The sequence below is a fragment of the Hemicordylus capensis genome, chromosome 6 (genome assembly GCF_027244095.1).
Source record: "Hemicordylus capensis ecotype Gifberg chromosome 6, rHemCap1.1.pri, whole genome shotgun sequence".
Taxonomy (NCBI): domain Eukaryota; kingdom Metazoa; phylum Chordata; class Lepidosauria; order Squamata; family Cordylidae; genus Hemicordylus; species Hemicordylus capensis.
The window spans coordinates 13237231-13253570 of record NC_069662.1 but is presented as its reverse complement, the minus strand read 5'-3'; the positions used below and the strand labels follow the sequence as shown (position 1 = coordinate 13253570).

Below are 16340 nucleotides of genomic sequence, written 5' to 3'. Positions count from 1 at the left end.
CGGGTACAGATCATTCCGTACCCGGTCCCGTAACGTTTCGCACATCCCTAAAAAGAATAACATGCTGAAGATAATCAGCTTGTCTTCATTTAATGTATCCAACAGCAGTGAACCTAATGATGGCCAGAGGTCCCAAGTAGGCCAGGATGATGTAGAAGATGATATCTGAGCTTTCATTGCATTTTATTATGATCTGACTGGTCTGAGAGTGCATGTCAAACTCTGAGAATGGGGAAGAGGTTGTCAGCCACACCACACAAGTTCCAGTTCGAACAACAGAACTGACAATGATTGCCACTCACGAATGAAGGAAAAAAATAGAAGCAGCGAAACCTGTAAAAAGTCAAGCAAGATTAATATTTTTCCTTACTAATTGCTCTTTGGTGTTCAGATGGGGCCTCAGTAAAATAATACAGCACTTGGGGAGAAAAATAAAACCCAGTAATCCAGCACTGGAGGCCAAGATGGAGAAGATCTCCACAGCCACCATGAATTTCCCTTTGGTGCTCAGGTAGGTTGGGACAAACGACACCCACACACTGCAAAAGACCAACATGCTGAAGGTGATCAACTTGGCCTCATTAAAAGTGTCAGGCAGCTTTCTGGCAAGGAAGGCCACAGTAAAGCTGATGATGGCAAGGAGCCCCATGTAACCCAGGACTGTATAAAACATAATCTCTGAGCCTTCATTGCATTGCACAGTGATCTCACTAATTTGGGAGTTCATGTCAAGCTCTGGGAATGGAGGAGAGGTCCCCAGCCACACAGCACAAATGCCAATTTGAATAAGAGAACAGAGTATGATAATGGATACTGCCATCCTCTTCCCCACCCATTTCCTCATCCTGTTTCCTGGCTTGGTGGCCATGAAGGCCACAACCACAGTGACCGTTTTACCCAACACAGAAGACACTGCAACAGTGAAGATGATACCAAACATGGTTTGTCGTAAAATGCAGGAAAGCTTCCCAGGTCGGCCAATGAACAGAAAGGAGCATAGAAAACCAAGAAGCAGAGAGACTAGCAGGATGCAGGTGATGCTCCAGTTGTTGGCTTTGACAATGGGAGTGTTCCAGTGCAGAATAAAGCTCCCCATTACCAAAACTGTGATCAACACAAAGAAAAGGGCACAAAGAGCCAAAGCTGTTCCCAAGGCTTCTCCATAAGATAAGAAAATAATACATTTGGGGAGGCATTGATCCTTTTGCTTATTTGGATACTGATCTTCTGGGCACTTCTCACAGTGGTCAGCATCTGAAGTTAAGAAAGAAGAGGACTATATTTCCAAAACGCAAAAGTGGAGTGCCATTGTTGGAGGCATGCGAGACATATATCACATTCTACCGTTATAAACAGAATGCAGTAGTGGGGCATAGCCTTTTCCAGCTTATCTTTTCTGGAGCCAGGATCCAACTGCATCTCTCATATTATTTGAATCACTTTGATTGTGAGTTGCATTTTTGTAATGTGCAATGGTAGTTTCAGTTGTACATTAGCTTCACTTGCATAGATGCCATGTGTGCATTCCAGTAAAGTGTCAGATCTCAGACTTAGGTCTACCATTCTGCTATTATCAGCCATCTCACTCCAAGATGGTGGTGAAGCTTGAAATGACAGCAGTACAATATACCATACCATGCCTATATTGCCTTAAAAAAAATCTCTGTCAAGGTAATAGCCTAAAGAAACATGATTTCCTGGCATTTCGGTGCATTGTGAATGTGGTAAGTCCTTAATGTAATATATTGAACTAAAAGGCTTTTTGTATATTGGATATTATCAATGGCCTATAATCCTAGAGGCAGCTGCTGCAGATGAAGTGAGGGGAAGAAAATGAGCTGCAGGTGTCTTGCTTCTTAACCCTCCCCAGCCCACTCAGGCTGCCTAACTCTCCAACTGTGCTCACACTGTCCTGAGATGCACATCACCTGCCCTGCTGAGGACAGGAATCGTCTATTCATGTGACGGGAGATTTCAGTCTCATGGCTGGGAATTCCAGTGCCCAACCAGGCATGTGACAGTCCATGCAGCTTGGGATGGGGCAAGCCTAGAAGGAGATATAGGCAGCATGGGCTGGGTCCGAAGGGAGAACAGGAAATGCACCTGCCACTCATTTTCCACCCCTCAGTTGATCTGCAGTGGACACTCCTGATTAATGCTCAATGTGCCAATCAAAACATGCAAAGGTGCTTTTCAAATAAAACCTTGTAAAATATGATGACAGGATGTTGTTAACACCAAAGGAAGAATTGTTGGGCTTACTTCATTTAACCTTACTTAGCATTACTGTGAAACCCAAAATCAGGAATGTTGTATTGTCATCCACTTTCCAAAGCCCCTAGAACTAATTTCCATGGAAAAACTGTATGCTTGTTTCGACTTTTGTCAGTGTTGTTCATCATGATGTGGTTTACCATTCTGAATGTGTGTTCTGCTCATATTCATAGTTCCAAACAATATATGTTGTCCAATTGTGTTTTGCTTACAGACACTTTGCTTACTGAGTGACATAATCATAAATCTGCAGAAAGTCTTTGAAACATCCCATAGGTGGGTTGACCTATGCAAGGAGAAAGATGGTGGAGTGCAACCTTCTTAATTCTTTTGGAGCTCTCTGCAGCTTTTGATACCATTGACCATGGTATCATTTTGGATTAACTGTCCAGGTTGCATGTAGGAGGCACTGCTTGGAGGTGGTTCTGCTCCTATTTTGAGGTCTGTTACCAAAAGATGGTGCTGGGAGGATTACTGTTCAACCCCTTGGCAGTTGCGCTATGGGGGTTCCACAGAGTTCAGTTCTTTCCCATATGCTGTTTATCATCTACATGAAACTGCTAGGAGAGGTCATCCAAGGATTTGGCCTGAGGTGCCATCAATATGCTACTGACACTCAGTTGTATCTCTCCTTTTCATCAGACACAGGTGAGGTGGTGACTGTGCTGAATTGGTGCTTGGATGCAGTAATGGACTGGATGAGCGTGAAAAATCTGAGATTCAATCCAGACAATACAGTATTATGTTTTGTTGCTGGTTCCTCTGACAGGGTGAATAATGTTCAGCCTGTGATAGAAAGAGGTGCACTCCCCATGAAGGTTCACAGTTTGGGGTGTTCATTGATCCAGCACAGTCACTAAAGGCTTAAGTGGCCTCAGTGGCTTGGGACGCCTTTTATCAGCTTTGACTGATACACTACCTGCAGCCTTATCTGGATGGGTATATCTTGGCCACAGTTACTCATGTTCTGGTAACCTCCTGCTTAGATTACTGCATTGAGTTGTATGTGGGGCTGCCTTTGAAAACAGTCTAAAACTGCAGCTTCTACAAAATATGCCTGCAAAATTATTAACTAGGACTGAACGTTTTGAGCATACTATACCAGTGCTTCATCAGCCGTATTCAGGCCCAGTTCAGAATGCTGGTTTTAACCTTTAAAGCCCTAAATCGCTTGGGACTAGGTTACTTGGGATTGCCTTGCTCCATAAATCCCAACCCATACCTCTCCTCTGGGGGGCCCTGCCAGATGAGGTGAGGGGGTGGCAACTAGGGAGAGGGCCTTTTTATTTGTTGCACCCCATTTATAGAATAGTTTCCTAAGTGAGGTACACCTGGCTTCATCGCTTTGTGTTTTTTTTAAGATGCCAGGTAAAGACCTTTTTGTTTACCCAGGCCTTTTAAATTCTGATTTTCAGATTTGATTTGATGTTATGTGTTTTTGTTGTATATTTTAATCCTTTGTTGTGAGTCACCTAGTACAAAACATTACTTTCTCTGGTCTGTTTTTAAACCCTATTGGCCATTTCCTAGAGGAGAATACCACAGGCTTATGGGAAACACAAGAGAAAGGTTATATCAGTGAAATTATTTGTCAGCCTGGATGCAGCCCATGGACCATCATGGAAAACCCTGTACAAGAAGATGAATGTTAATACATCTGTTCATATATGTTTTGTAGATAGATGTAATTTCAAGAAGTGGACTGCACCCCGCCCCGGCCTTGTGGCTCTATATGGTGCTTACTTACCAATCTGTACCGAAATCGTCCCCTCAGAACATGGAGCACAATCATAGCAACAAACTGGCTGCCCCTCCTGAGCAATCTTTCTGTGTCCAGGAGGGCAGCTCTTGACACATTTGGCATGAGGCAGTGTCTAACAAAGGAAGAAGAAATATGATAGAACACTAAGCTGGTTTCAGCTCACTGGTCTTATCCTGAGTGTCACCCATTTTGTTCAGGAACATAGTGAAGCTATTGAGACGAGCAGAAAACAGGGTCACCTCCTGAAAGCAGATAGAACTCTATTTTTACCTCATAGCAAACAGATGAGCACATGGTGCAAACCCGGCAGGGAGTGTGAGTGACAGACGATTAACTTTTTCAGGTTCTTTCCAGCCATTGCTAGCATTGTTGGTCCTCCAGCCCTGCCCATGGCAACAGCAGTTGTGAGTGGACAGAGCAAGCACGTGACTCAAGGAGACCACTCAGAGGGCTCCAAGCTGCAGTCCCTCTTTGCTGCTCCCTGATGGGTAGCCTCATCATTTGAAATTGCCCTTTCCTGGAAATTGCAGCACTGTCAAAGGAACTGAACTCCGTCCTGATGCCCAAAAGGAGAGAGAAGACTAGAGAAGCTGCAGCTGCCAACCAGCCCCAAAGGAAGAATCACACACACACCCCCAACGCACTCCTCAGATCCAGGAGGGACACAGCAGATGCCCCCTGGAGCAATTGCCAGATGCCGATGAGAGCAATTGCAAGATGCCCCCATAAGTAGCCCAGGATTTGGGAAAGCAGAAGGGGGAACCTTCCCCTCGCCCCCTCACCCTCCCCGCAGCTGTGGCTGTGGCCTCCGTGGCACCCCACCCCACTGTATAGTGTGTGTAGAAGGTAAAAGGGAGAACCCCACCCCCACTGCCACCGTAGCCAAGTAGTGACTCTGCCTCCCCATCAATCCGCCACTGCCACCCCTTGCTAGGCTCTCTGGGCGTAGGAGGGTGGGCATGTGCGGGAGGGTGTCCCCATCACCCACCTGCCCTGATGCTGCCACTTGCCACTCTTGCAGTGCCAGCAGGGTGAGAGAGTGAGTGGCAAAGTGTCGCCCACACCTGCACACCCTCATTGGCACTGCTACCCTCTGCATCTTGATGATGGTGCAAGGGTGGGCGGGTGGGTGCAGTGTCACCCCGAGGCAAATTGGGCACCTGAACTGCCACAGCCATGAGGCCCTCTGCCACAGCTGTGAGCCCCCTGCTGCCACTGCGAGGCTCCCCCCACTGCCATTGCTTCCATGAGGCCGAACCAGTGACCCTTGCACAGACAGTCATTCCAGCGGTCGCTCCCACTCTACCAGCAGATGGAAGGAGGAACCGGTGGAGCCCAGAGTGGTGTACTACATACTCAAGTTCCTCCTCACAACAACCCTGTGAAGTAGGCTAGGCTGAGAGAGAAGTGACTGGCCCAGAGTCACGCAGCTAGTCTCATGGCTGAATGGGGAATTGAACTTGGGTCTCCCCGGTCCTAGTCCAGCACTTTAACTACTACACCACGCTCAGGGGCGTAGCTATAATTGAGCGAAAGGTTTCAAAGAACACAGGCCCCCAGATCCTGAGGGCCCTCTAGCTTCATCCCTCCCTATTTTCTCCATTATCTCCCTCACTCTGGGGGGCCGCCAGAGAGAGGGATGAACACGGGCCCCTTCTCCCCTAGCTACACCCCTGACCACGCTGCAGGCAAGGGCAGGGACACTCCTGCTCTTGTCCAGTGACCTGCATGGGACAGGAAGGAGCACAAAACCCCCCATTCAGCCATGATACTTGCTGGGTGACTCTGGGCCAGTCACTTCACTCTCAGCCTGACCTACTCCACAAGGTTGTTGTGAGGAGAAACTTGAGTATGTAGTACACTGCTCTGGGCTCCTTGGAGGAAGAGTGGGATATTCTATATTATTAATTTTTATAGATGGGCCATGCACCCTGCGGGGTGGCTGGAAAGCAGTTTGACAGTTGGATCGGGGGCACTGTGAAGTGGCAGGGAGCTTAGAGGCTGTCAGGCAAGCAGGCGACAGTCCCTGGCAGTGGCAGGGGGAAGCAAGGACTGCGAGACAGAGATAGAAAGATGGAGGACAGAGAGCACGAGCATGGAGACTTGTGGGGGAGGCGAGCGGGGGTGGCGAGAGCAAGCGAGAGCATTGCGGGAGTGGCGAGAGACTTGTGGGGGAGCGGGGGTGGCGAGAGCGAGCGAGTGTGTTGTGGGAGTGGTGAGAAACTTGCGGGGGGGGAGCAGAGGTGGCGAGAGCAAGCGAGAGCATTGTGGGGGTGCAATGCCACATGCTCAGTGCAAGACCACACAGATGCTCTGTGCGGGGTCAGCTAGTAAAATGAATGGATAGTATGACATGTGTCTGTGCAACTATTCCCCTTAGGGGATAGGGCTGCTATAAGAAGAAGGATTTGAGCTCCCTGCCTGGCATCTCCAGGTCGGGCTGAGTGGGAATCCCAACTGAGAGCCTTGGGAAGCCACTGCCAGTCTGTGTTGACAGGACTAAGACAGTACTAAGCTGGATGGACTAATGGTCTGACTCAGTGGAAGGCAGCTTCATATTTTCCCTTGGGCTCATTTGCAAGGTGCCTGCCACTTTAAGGAAGCTCAGTGCTGTTTGCTGGACAGGCTTTCCCCAAGCTTGCTTGCTTTGCAGCCCACTCTGTTATCCAGTCTCTATGGTATCCCCGGGGAGGGAGCCTCAAGCAGGGTCCCACAGCGTTCCATGGCTCCACACGGGCACTGGGAGGGGGTAGGCAACCTCCCCTGCTTGCTGAACCTGGTTTTAGAGGAGGGGCTGGAAACTGGGTGACCCTCTTTTGACAGAGCCCTGTTTGGGCGTTTGCTGAGGTTCCACACGGTAGTCCTAACCCCGCCTTCAGACCCCAAGCCCTGTTTTTGCTGGTCATGAGAATAGCTTCAGTTTGTTTTGATCTAAGCGACAATGATGGTTCACTAATAATCCCCCTTTTTTATTTATTTCTCTTACTCATCTAATCTTCTAAATCATTCTCCCCTTATTAGTCATCTACTATGGCTTTTAAAACACATCATTCTCATTCTAGCTCCTTTTGCATGTAAAGGGAAACTGCAGTTAAATGGAACAGAGGTTGGAATTCCTGTACATCCATGAAACCACTGTTTTGCAGCAAAAGTGAACTACGGTTTCCCTTGCCAAACTCCAATTTGAACCTTTGGTTTGTAGTGAACAGATCAGAATTATATTATAATCACAGACCAGCAAGATCAAAATTAAAATTTTACAGTATTCAGTTGAGCAATGAAAATGTTACAAAATTTGCAAATGATAAAACAAAACTTGGCCACATTGACAGAAATTGTATCTTTAAATTTAAACAGCAAAAGTTCCAGGAGAAAGTGATTTGTATGGCCAGGATATTTCTTTAACAAAGGTAAAATATACTTAGTACCAATTTCCCTAAAAAGGGTACAATAAAGAATTACATAGTCAGTGGTCTCTATATCGCCCGAACCACAGGGACAAAGACGATTTGCATAGAGTATTCTCTTGTATTTCCCTTCTGTAACCATGGTAGGGAGTACGTTGAGATGGGCAAGGGTCAATGCTCGACTAAATTTGGGTATAAGAATTTTATCTAGGTAATCAGAGGGTTTGGAACTCATAAGCTGAGGACCTATATATAGCCCCCTTGGCAGAAGTGCAGACTCCTCCTGCCGCTCTATGTCCAAGACCCATTGTTTAGTAAACTGAATAGCCTGGTCAAATCTCATCCCAATGAGTTCTTCCTGAGATGTAAAGCAAAACCACAGTTAAATGTAACAGAGGTTGGAATTCCTGTATGTCCAAAAGCATGAAACCACCGTTTTGCAGCAAAAGCGAACTGTGGTTTCTCTTACCAAACTCCAATTTGAACTTTTGGTTTGTAGTGTATTTCAGCAATACACAGGTGTGCAGCCCTGAAAGAAGCCACTCTACTCTCCCTTCCAGAAGCAGCCAGAGATCCCTGGCAGCAAGGCATGCCAGCAGTCTGGGCAAAGAGTAAAACAAAAGTTGGGGGCTACTCTCACGCTCTGCAAAAATCGGTCTAGGAGAGCGTAGCCCAATTTTTGCAGATCATAAGAACCACTGGGCTCGGCTGCAAGCCCGATGGTTCTAGAGTGGGTAACCGTTGCCCTAAAACCAGGTTTGTAGAGCAAGTGCTCTGCAAACCTGGTTTTAATAATTGTGAGTAGCCGCGGTGCGGCTTCGCGCCGTACCTACTCATGAGAAGACCCCTGGAGGGGAGGCGAAAAGCCGCCTCCTGGCTCTGGGGGTCTCGCCAGCATGCCCTGCGCGCTCGCGTAGGGCATGCTGCAGCTTGCGGGGGCCAATCGGTCCCCGCTCCCCCCAGCCCCCACCGGCTCCGTCTCAGAGCTGGCAATTGTGTGGGCAGCCGATTCAGCCGCCCAGGGCTCCCTCCCCGCTTACCCTGCAAAACCAGGTCTCACAGATCATGAGACCCGGCTCTTGGTCTAATAAAAGGAAACAGGAGCATTCTCATTGAAGGCCCCAATCCGTTTCCTCAAAAACAGTATAGGTCTCCACAGGCAACAGAGGCATCCCTTCAAATCTCCATTTCAGATTTTGAAAAACAAAAAGTTCTGATCCACATGCAAAGCACTTGTAACACCCCCATATGGCCAGTACTGAAAGCTGACAACGTGATCTACAGGCTCACCATAGATTACAGAACTTTAAATAAGGTGACCCCACCTTTTGCACCAGTAGTAGCTAAATCCAATGAGATTTTGGTGGCCACTGCTGCCAGATCCTGCTTCTTCTCAGTTCTTGACATTAGCAATGCCTTTTTTCCAATTCCCCTTGAACCCTCGTGTTGGTACAAATTTGCAACAAAGTTAACAGTTTGGTTTCCCCCGTATGCCCCAAGGGTTTCATTCCTCCCCATTCATCTGTCACACGTATTTCATGGGCATGTGGGGAAAGCTTGATACATGTCACCAAGCTCATGTGGTTTTTTTGTAGATGATGTGCTCATTGATGCTCCAACTCCTGAAACCATCCAAAAGACTGGCTTTTAGATAAATAGGCAAAATGTCCAATTCATTCAGAAGCAGTCAAATACCTAGGAATCAGCCTGGGTGAAGATGGCAGGTCACCAGACTTTCAAAGAGTCAAGACTATCTCTAAATGGCCAGCCCCTACAGACCTGCACTCCTTTAGAGCCCTGTTTGGGCTCTAAAAGGTCTCTCGTGGATTTATAGAGAACTTTGCAGCAAAAGCAAAGCCCCTTTATAAACTTCTGAAGAAAGGTAGCCAATAGGAGTGGGGTCCAGAGCAAATGGAGCCTTTCACCATTTTAAAAAGAGACTTGTGTGCAACCCCAGAGCTAGTGGACCCAAACATGGAAAACCCTTTTGTGGTACAACTGGCAACCTCAGAAAGTAGCATAGCAGCAACCTTGAATCAGCACTCTGAAGGCAAACTGTGCATCATTGCATATGCCTCATGGTTGCTGAGTTCAATGGAGCAGAACTTCTCCCCCTGTGAGAAGGCTTGTTTTGCACTGGTCTGGAGCCTTGGACACTGGGAATACTTAATAGGAGGATCAAAAATTATAGTTCAAATGGAGCATTCACCCCCCAAATACAACATCTCTGGATGCATCCAGGATGGTCAGGTTTCAAATCTCCACATTGCCCAATGGACCCTCACCTTAGTCAACCGAAGCATGGGGTTTAAGAAAGAACCTCAAGCTTTACCAGCCCTTTATGGTTTAATTGTAGGAGGAGAGGAGCATACATGCCCTCTGCCTACCCCAAAGCCTCAGGTTGGCCTGCAAAATGGGGAAAGCCCCTAGAAGAAGCCCTTAAGGCAGGATTTCATCCCTGGTTTTCAGATGGGTCCTGTTCCCATGAACAGGGGGAGGTCTGAACAGGGTATAGTGTAGTGAGAGTAACTGAGAGCTATGTCCCTCAAGGATCTGCCCACATTCACTCTACACAAGCAGCAGAGTTGCAAGCTGTCACAGCCGTTCTAGAATTTTAATCACCAGATGTTCCTGTAACAATGTACACAGATTCCAATTGGACAGCCTGAGCAGCTACAACATGGCTTCCGATCTGGTTGAGTCAGGAAACGGAGGTTTCGGAGAGCTGCCCTGTTGCACACTCAGAAAAATGGCAGAGAAGAACAAACTTAATTCAGAAAAGAACAGCAGCTATCTGGTTCATCCGTATAGCAGCACATTAGAAAAAGAAAACAGCATCAGCATGCTGGAACCACAAAGCAGACTCCCTAGCCAAAGAGGCAGCTGCGCCCAGTAAACCAGATGAAGCCGAACTTCTCGCCCCACAGCCAAAGTAAAACTCTCAGAGGAGGACAAACTGCAACTCTGTATCCTCCAACAAGGGGACCCAGAGATTGAAACATTTGCTTCAGAAGGAAAAGATTCCACAGGCATATAAAAAAATAGAACAAGTGGATGTAATCTGGTGGGCCGTAGGACCCAGCAGGGACTGCCACTGGATTGTCCTGGCCAACATTAGGGAGGAGCTTAAAGAGTTTATGCATGACATGGGACACAGAGGCAAGCAGCCCAGCCCACACTTGAGAGAGTTAAACACACTGTATGGTGGCCTGGTATGTGTGAAGGGGTGGATGCATTTTGTGAAGGATGTTTATTGTGTGCTAGAGTAAATGCTGACCACCAAACAATTAGAGCCCCCATCAGGCACCAGTGCATGGACTCCGCGTTCAATTGGACTACATAAGGCCCTTGCCCTGGAAGTCCAAAGGAAATTGGTTCTGCCTAGTAATTGTGGACCACTTTTCAAAATGGATAGAGTCTATCTCCGCAAGAACTTATTCCGCTGCAATTACGGCCAAAGTACTTTTCAGTGTGGTCATTAGTCGATTTTGGGTTCCCAAATACCTCAATTCAGACACAGGAAGTTCCTTTATGGGACTCATCATGCAGGAACTATGCAAAGCTCTAGGAATTACACAAAAGTATAACTCAGCCCATCATCGACAATCGTCTGGATTGGTGGAAAGATAGAATCATACTCTCAATGAAGCTATACAAAAAATTGTCAAAGCAGATGGTAAAGATTGTAATGGGTAGCCAGTCATGTACAGGAAATTTTCAACAAAGACATTGAGGTCATTCACACAATCGAAAACTGTGTTCTACCTGGGTTTGGCAACTGTGTGTACTCCCAATTTTTGACTGTGTGGAAGCAAGGTTAGAGGAAAACCTGGGTAGAAGTGATTGTGTGGAAGCAAGGTAGAAGAAAAAGCTACCCAGGTTTTCCTCTAACCTTGCTTCCACACAATGGGGCGATTCTCACGATCAACAAAAATTGGGCTAGCACAGACGAGCCTGGTGGTTCTTAGGCGGCTAACCCGCTCGAGAACCCCTGTTTAAAAGCAGGTTTGCGGAGCGAGCGCTTCAGCAAACCTGCTTTTTACAATCGTGAGTAGCCACGGCATGCCTTCGTGCTGCACTTAATCATGAGCAGACCCCCAGCCGGGAGGTGACAAGCTGCCTTCTGGCTCTGGGGGTCTCCCCAATGCTCGCGCAGGGCATACTGGGGACTTGCGGGCGCCGTGCGGCCCCCACTCCTCCCACCCCCCAGCTCCATCACAGAGCTGGCCATCGTGTGGGTGGCCAATCCAGCCGCCCAGGGCTCCCTACCCACTCATCTGTGGGGAGAGCAGGCTTAGCAGTTGTTACAAAAGCGGGTCTCACGGATCGTGAGACCTGCCCCAATCACTTCTACTCAGATTTTTCTCTAACCTTGCTTCCACACAATCAAAAATTGGGAGTACACACAGTTCACAAACCCAGGTAGAACACATTTTTGATTGTGTGAATGACCTCATAATCCAACTAGCCTTATACCCATCTTTGAGAGAGAGAGAGAGAGAGAGAGAGAGGGAGAGAGAGAGAGAGAGAGAGAGAGAGAGAGAGAGAGAGACTTTTATTGAGGGCCTGTGGTGTTTCTTGAAAAAGGATAATAAGCAAGGATTTTGCCAGGAATACCTCAGCATTTTCTTCCCAAATACATCACTCTCTTTATCTCAGATGTAAAATGCATAGTTCTGCTGAGAAACAGAACTCTCACTTACTCCCACCTGGTTAAACTTGTGACTCCACTGAATGGCACTTTCATTAATAGTGAACTCTTTTTCTCCTGGAGCCAGGGCATCTATCCTTCCAATCTGGACTCTCTGGAAGGATTGATTGGGGAACGTGACCAAGTTGATGATGTCATATCCAGATGCCAGCTCCAGATTCTCATCAAAAGATATTTCTTCCTCAGCACTATTGTTGAAGCAGATGTTTCTCAGAAAAGAGTGAAGCTGATTTAGAACAAGGAAAAATATACAAGCTCTATCAAATGGTGTGATGTAGATACATGTTTTATTTCTGGAATTTGCCTTTGGGCAGGCAAAATCTGATTCCCCTCCCACCCCTTGAACCCAGCCTTTCTCCTGCTGGCCCAGGTGGCAATTGTGACCAAGATAATATTGATATTAGAATGTAAGAACATAAGAACAGCCCTGCCGGATCAGACCCAAGGCCTTTTAGTCCAGCATCCTGTTTCACACAGTTGCCCACCAGATGCTCCTGTGCTTGAAACCCAGGTTAAGCAGTGGGCCACTTAAGAGGGCTCACCACCGCACTGCTGCCAGGAACCATGCAGCTCCTGTTGGGTCTCACGACCATCTGAAACCGGGCTGGCCCCCCTTAGCCCAGTTTTGGCTAGCGGTGTGCACGGAACTGGCTGGCCCACTTCGGTTCGAGGCCAGATCAGCCTCGAACCCAACTGGGCCAGTTCGGTCTGGCACCCCCTTGATCCGCCCCCCCCGGTCCAGTCCGGTAAAAAAATAAATATAAATAAATAAATAATTTTGTTTTTAACTTTACTCCCTTTGGGGGAGTTCCTGGAGGTGGCAGGGGGGACCTCCACCCACCCACCCCCCGCTGCCACCTCCAGGAACTCCCCCAAGGGGAGTAAAGGTAATTTTAAAATAATTTACTATGTCAGCTCACGAACCCCCCGTACATCTGGGGGTGTTTGTTTCAGGGTCGGAGCAAACAGGGGGTGGTTGGGTTCGACTCCAAATGGTCGAACTAAACTGGTTCGACATTGTACAAGTTCGACTTCTGATCTGTTTGCACACCCCTAGTTTCAGCTGGTTGTGAGAATCACTTCTTTATGTTACAAGGCAGAGTCAAAGGAGTCCAAGTGAAGATCAAGTGGACATTAGAGCTGGAAAGAGTTGAAGAGCTGGAGTGAGAAAGAAGGACTGAAAAGAGTCGCTGAGAATAAGGGCTGAAAAATCACTAGAAGAGAGTCAATCTTTCTGGAGAGGTGAGTCACTCGCCAGAAACCCCAGGAAGCTCAAAGGATTGCAGAAGTGTTAGACAGGTCAGTTTGGATGTGTTTTGATCACATTTTATTTCACCCTTGTGCTCATTTGGTTGCTGTTTTGGTACTAAATTTTCCAAAGGAACTATTGCTTTAAATTGCATCTCTTTTCAAATAAAATTTCTTGTTTGCATTTAAAAATCTATAGCTTCTGTCTGTTTTCTCCACCCTATACCTAAATCCTTTACCACAATAGTTATTTTTTATATACTACCATTCGGAAGGCTGTTTTGAGTGGCCTCAGCCAGAGAAAGCCTAAAAGTCTACTTGGAGGCAGCGGTTAAACTTAAAAATCATGCGGCTGGTTTGGACCGAGCCATGGCAGCAGCACAGGATATGTGACTCCTCTCTTAAAGCCATCCAGGCTTAAAGCCATTCATCCATAGGATGTCACCACATCCTATGCAAATAATTTCATAGGTTAAATATGTGTTCTTTGGATCTTCGGAATGGGCTCCAGCTGTGTCTCCCTCCTTCAGAAATCAGAGCTGGCTACTTTTATCCATGCCTTATATCACAGAACACAGCTGCCAGGTTATCTGAGGCACTTAGGTGGACCTTATCTCCAGTCTTGAAATAGTTTTAAGGGCTGCTGATTTGTTCCTGAATCATACTGGGGTAGCATTTGAAGCTGTACACACATAACTGTAGTTGAGCTGCAAGTAAGAGTGACTTACCTGCCATGGCTGAACTTTCAGGAGATTCTGTCTCTCTCCATTCGTCTTTGCTATCTGTGAGGATCTCAATGAATCCATGGCATGGAGAGCATGTGCTGCAGCATAAACAGCATTGTAGATACTATAGCTCTGGCCAGACATTTCCATTTCAAACAGATATCGAGGAAGACCCCCCAACCTTTCTTCCCCAGAGCAATGTTTTGCACCTGGAAAATACAACTGATCCATTGGAAGCGAACAATGGAATACATTGTACCAGAAACTACCAATGAGATAAATCTGAGACTCATATGGATTAATGCTCTCAAGGAAATCCGGAAATCCTGGAACCACATTTGTGTGGGGTGTGAAGGACAAGGTGCCATTGAGGGATTTTGCTGTGAATTTATTCATTGAAAAGAGAGCTGTGTAATCCCACTGAGCAGTTATGATCCAAACCCTCTCCATTGGCTGCATGTAAATAAATTCATAGCATTCTAGAATTATTCGTAAACCCTCCATATACCGACCATCTCCATAGACAAGGATGACATTTATTTTGCGGTAAAACTCCAGAGTAGAAGCAATCCATCCCAGGGCATTCTTTACAGTATCATTTGAACCGTGAGATGTCTCTGCTGGAAATGATAGTGTAAAAGCAATACAAATATCATTCTGGGAGAATCTTGGGTTTAGGGTTTGAAGAAATGTTTCTCCACTGTCATCATCTGATAAGAGGAGGCCAATCCAATTCCATCCAAAATGTTTAAGTAGCCGAACAATGCCAACGTATTGGTGTTTTTCATTTGGAACCATCCGGAAGAAAGAAGGGAATCGAATCTTATCACTCAACACAGCGTCAAAAGAGCCATAACTGAGCTAAAAGCGGGGGGAGGGGGCGTGTGTGAACACATTTTTAAATGGAGAACTACATCCTTTTATTATTGATCAGAGAATTAATTCCCAGAACTCAGCCCTCCAACGCATTCCATCTCCTAACCCAGAATAACTTGAGTAACACTGGACGGAATGCTTTTATCAATAACAAGTGTATTTTGGCCCGTTGAATAACAGGCGCTAGTAACGGCGCTCCTGGCCCTCCACCGCCATTCCCCCTCCCTCTGCTGTCCGACCGCCCTCCCAGCTACTTTGTCTCCCCCCCTACCTTTAAGGGCCAAATCGGCCCAGGCACTTGCCCCCGCCAGGCCGGGGAGACGGAGGCCGGGACCGGGGGCGGAGCGGAGGCCATGTAATTTTTAAAAGAATTGCTCCCGCCTTGGGAGCAATTCTTTTAAAAATTACATGGCCTCCGCTCCGCCCCCGGCCTCCGTCTTTTTCGGCCGAGGCAGTGGCTCCGCCGCCGCCTTGGTCAGTTTCCCCCGCTGCCACTTCTGCGGCTTCTTCGGGGCGGCCGCTTCTGGCCACCCAAGATGGCTGCCGGGTGCCGGCGATCGTGTCTCCCTTGCACTGTTCTGGGCATGCGCTTCGCGCATGCCCAGAACAGGCCAGGGAGGCACGGACACACGCTTGGTGTCCGTCCACGGACGGACACCAAGCGTTTTATTAGAGAGGATGTTTCCATTGGAAGTATAACCTAAGCAGGAAGGTGAAGAAGCCAAATTTGATAATGAACTCTGAACTGGGATAAAGCTCATATCAAGTAGCCCACAGGAACGGTGAGTTGGCAACAGGTTTCTACTCATTCAGTGGAGCAGAGTACAGTCTTTTAACCCAATCAGTTCTAAGGAGGAGGATGCTAAGGTATTGGAAAGGCACCTGCGCTTCTCTGAGAAATATACCTATGCAAATATATGAAGACACTTACCTGTGGTGTCCTGTAGGTATTTAAGATATTGGCCATATGGATGGAGTTTTGTGAGGAGGGTGCCCCAATTGCAGCCATGAACGTTTTCCCCCTGTCACAGTTGTAATTGGGAAGATGCCATTGTCCCATAAAAACTAGGTTGAGAGTGTTCCAATAGGTCATCCTTGGATTAAAATTATTGTCAAAGATCTTGGATCCCAATGTGATGTTGGGTAGCAACCTGGCATTCTTGTTGATCTCATCAATGGCAAAAACAGATGCAAGAACTTGCTGATAGTTCTTAGGCATTAAACTGCAATGAGATTTCCATGTGGTCTTAAAAACAATTTATACCAAAGGAACAGCTGCATTGATTAACATTCAGTTCATCCAGTAGATTATGGTTTCCCTAGATAATTACCTGGCT

At 47.1% G+C, this 16340-nt stretch overlaps 1 protein-coding gene across 1 annotated transcript in view; it reads right to left on the bottom strand.

Annotated features, from left to right (window-relative positions):
* Positions 1-343: 343 nt before the first annotated feature.
* The window catches only part of LOC128330890 (vomeronasal type-2 receptor 26-like), a 31221-nt gene continuing 15224 nt past the window's right edge, over positions 344-16340 (bottom strand). The window contains exons 5-9 of the mRNA XM_053264252.1: positions 15935-16226; positions 14131-14988; positions 12153-12380; positions 4022-4148; positions 344-1254 (exon numbers count right to left, since the gene is read on the bottom strand). Coding sequence (XP_053120227.1) covers positions 344-1254; positions 4022-4148; positions 12153-12380; positions 14131-14988; positions 15935-16226 — 2416 coding nt within the window. The remainder of the gene's footprint in view (positions 1255-4021; positions 4149-12152; positions 12381-14130; positions 14989-15934; positions 16227-16340) is intronic.